The sequence below is a fragment of the Acanthisitta chloris genome, unplaced genomic scaffold, assembly GCF_000695815.1.
Source record: "Acanthisitta chloris isolate BGI_N310 unplaced genomic scaffold, ASM69581v1 scaffold2423, whole genome shotgun sequence".
NCBI classification, from domain to species: domain Eukaryota; kingdom Metazoa; phylum Chordata; class Aves; order Passeriformes; family Acanthisittidae; genus Acanthisitta; species Acanthisitta chloris.
In genome coordinates, this window is record NW_008663031.1 from 39,487 (window position 1) to 43,378 (window position 3,892).

Sequence of the window (3,892 nt, forward strand, 5' to 3'; positions counted from 1 at the left end):
ATTTCTTGCCCCGTGAATTCCGATGCTTTTAGAATACACACTTTTGTAAAATATGGGGTGCAGTAGAGGTGACTCTGAAAAAGAATTTGTTCAAGAATATGAGAAATTAAGTAAGCATTTTGCTGCCTAAAAAATGGAGAACTTGTTAAACTTTATGTGCTTAAGACTGAGAACTTTGCTCAAATTTTATAAATATCATTCATTATGACATTGCCATTTAAACAGAGTCAGCCACAAAATCTCGACTAGAACTTATAAAACAAAAAGCTTTAGAATTTGTTGAAGAGCTAAAAATGAAAGCAGAAGAGACTTATAAAGAGATGGAAAAGTGGCTTGGATCCAGCTTTTTGGTGGAAATGTCCAGGTAATGTACATCAATTTTAGAGAGGAACTTAATTTTTTTTTTACCTAGACTATGCTAGTAAATATAGCCAATAATATAGAAAGAAGTAATCTGAAAAAAAAAGTAAAATATAATCATTTTCTTTTATGAACTGAAATTTAAATTTATCTTAAATACCTGAATGGTAATAACTCTTTTCGTGGGTGATTAGAAGGCTCTGCTGGCAGCAGGAGAGTTAATTATCAGTTCTGCTGTGTTTCTAGACTACAGGTTTAGCAGATTGACAAGCAGACAACCAGTTATTCCATTTTGTAGAAGGCTCTGAATCATTTCACTATCTTATGTCACTTTGAAATGAGGGATTATTTTCTTTCCTGTGCTTTACACATGCTGGAAAATTCCACCTGCTGTTATTACCACTATGTACAGCATTTCTCAAAATTATTTCAAGATCTGTTAGAAAAGAATTCTTCACAATTTTTCTCTCCTAGTAGATAAAATGTGCTTGAAACCACTATATGACACTTAGACCATCTGGCATAGAATGACCTATGTCCATATCATTAAAGGGATTTTACTCTCCAAAATAAAAGAGTCACTTTGTCCTCTGTAAAATGTTTCTGGCCTGTACTAACTTTTGAACCATATCTGGGACAGTGCTACTTGATCCATGTCAGGGCATGCCTAAGAAAAGAGACTGAATTTAGGATGTGAAGGCGTTAACAGGCAATAACTCAGGGAGGCAGAACCTCTGCCTTCCAGCCAGTTTTATTTGCTCTCCTGACGAGCACTACCAAAACCATGGTATTTACAGAACACTCCAAGCCAAACCTTGGTCCTGTTGAATGTTACAGGCAGCTGATATCTTTGCCTGTATAAATTGTCCTCATTACACTTGAAAGAGGAGTTCATATGCTTCTCCACAATGCTACCCTAGAAAGTACTTTCACATTTTTCCATCAGGTCTCTCCTGTGTCTGAGCTTTGGCTTTATACAAATTTCTTACCACAGTCAAAATATTTCTTGCTGCCAGAGTAGGAGTAGACTTCATAATGATTTTGATGACACAGAATTGACCCAGAGGATTTGTAATTCTTACTTCAGGAAAGCTTTAAAAGTGTAAACACATTAAAATTTAAACATACATTATTGTGTATTAAAATTACTCATTGTTTTTTGCATTAACAATTTCACAGTGTTGAAAAGCTGATTGAGGTTGCACGACATCATATTGAGAGCTCTAGCAAAATCAAATATGAAATTACTTTAGAAGAAACAGATTTCTTCATCAGTAATGATGTAAGAATGATTCCTGACCCTGTTCCTTCACCACCTGTTCCATGCATAAAATCCTCTGGAAGTAATACCCCAACTATTTCACAACTTACTACGCTTCATAAGCAGTTTCTACAGGTGGCACCTAAAGGTAAGAATTTTTTTTCCTTTTAACTCTTAAAGGACTGCTAGTTACCTACTTAAAATCTACAGTAACTGTTTGGGAGCTACTAAACATTAGTTAGCTATATTGTTGAAGATCATTCAATGATTAAAGATCCCGCTACATAGAAAAGTAAAGTCACAGTACACAATTTTAAAGAGATCAGTATTTTCATGGAACACTTACATAGGCTGTATTATAACTATTTACCATTATATTCTTCCAGTCAATATCTACTTGTTGTTTTGGAAGTTTTGCAAGTGTTAACTCAGATATGTAAGGTTTTCTTTCCTTTGAACGCACATTTATTGTATGCCTACCCATTAATTATGGGAACTTTAGGCTTACCATGCTTGAAAAAACTTACTTGCAAATGTTCCTATGACTGTATAAATGTTAGGAAATAATTTAGGAAAGGCAGTTTTAAACTAAGATGGAAAGTAGTCACACACATATTTGCAGAGTGTTTCATTACTGCCAGTGTAATTTTAGTACTATTGACACTGAGATTGTGAAAAACAATGTATAAACAAGTACTTGCAATTTTGGATCTAACTCTTCCAGTGTAATAAGGCCACAAAGGCACAATGAAGTTGAATTTAATTATTCAGAAATGCTTTTCATGTACATTTATAGAGCAATTCCATTTCCTTTTGAGTATGAAAACATCTTAGGCAGAAAGATGTTTACAGTTTTCCCTTAGAGAAATACTTATCATCTCATCTATAATGTAGGAGTGTGTGTCTGTAATTATTCCAAAATCTTCTGTAGAGACTAATTTTGTCAAGAGTATTGCTTATATAATGCCATGTAAAACTAAACATCTCTGTGTCTGTAAGCATTAAGTAGTGCCATAGCGGTGAAACACAGATACCAGTTTGGGCATTCCCCTTATAAGGTTTTCTTTTGTGTTCAAATCATTCATTCATTAAGATATTTAAAATTAGAAAATTTTGTCTGTTACAAACTTTAATATACTTCACATATTTAAAAAGAACAACTACTTTTCTTGTAAATTTGTAATAATGTACAAGAAAACAATTGAAATCTTTATCTTTCTACAATATTGTCCCTTTGGTAATATTACATTCACTAAAATGTCCCAACATGAGTTGCATGGCTATCCAAAAAAAAGGAAAAATCTTGACTTAGTAGTCATGAGATGGTAAAACAATGCTGTTGCATGGTTTCTGGGACAGTGGTAAAGAATTACTGTTTAAAATAAGGTCCCAAAAAACATGCAACAACATTCTTCTACTGTCTGGTGACTATTAAGTCAAGATAATCACCATTTCAGATAGCTGAATTAGGATGGAAAGCACAAGCTGTGCAAGTCATCTTTAAAACCTTCCATCTCTTCTCTTACACAATTTAAGACAGCATAAATCACAACCTAGATTTCTTAAGGCAACCACTCCCCTTCATTATAGACTCCTTTCTCTCCAAAAGCATCAGGAAGATTTTTCATATCCTTCTGTCGCCCCTTGTTCATTAGATTGGTCAAGAGAGAATACATTCTTCCTTAGTAGTTTCTCTCTGAACAAAAGAGGCAAAGACACTAATGCACCCAACACACTGGCAGTGAAATCGTTGAACGGCGCCTCTAGAGACACAAAATGTAACAAACAAATCCCTACATTGGAGAGCCTGTAAGCAGATCTAGATTTTCTGCATCTTTAAGACATGCTTTTTTATAGGAAGTGCTGTGACTAGTGGATCTACTAACATGCACTTATTTTATTTTCTCTTCTACAGCCTCTTAGGATGTGTGCCCTTATCAAGAACATTAAACTATCTATTAGATCTCATCCCCTTTGATTCCCTTTTAGCACTCTGTTCTTCCTATGACCACATCTCTTGTCACTTCAATTAGCACACATATGGAATGTCTCAATCTTCTTCTGAAGGTGCTTCAGATAATGCAGTTTGGGTATGGTTTCATACTACCAAGCAGATCAAAATAGATTCTATTCCAGTCTTCTGTTCTCCATCTTATGACTGAATCACATAAGGGAATTTTAAATTTTATTATTTTTTCACAGTCATGGTCCTTATGAACCATTCCAGTTTAATTATAGAAATGATTATTTGTCGTGGTTTAACCCCAGCCA

General features: G+C 34.4%; 1 protein-coding gene across 1 annotated transcript in view; it reads left to right on the top strand.

Moving 5' to 3' along the window:
• SPEF2 (sperm flagellar 2) overlaps window positions 1-1,769 on the top strand; it is a gene marked incomplete at its 3' end in the record, with an annotated part of 39,739 nt that extends 37,970 nt beyond the window's left edge. Inside the window, exons 25-26 of the mRNA XM_009070815.1 lie at window positions 226-364; window positions 1,540-1,769. Coding sequence (XP_009069063.1) covers window positions 226-364; window positions 1,540-1,769 — 369 coding nt within the window. The remainder of the gene's footprint in view (window positions 1-225; window positions 365-1,539) is intronic.
• Between the last annotated feature and the right edge of the window lie 2,123 nt (window positions 1,770-3,892).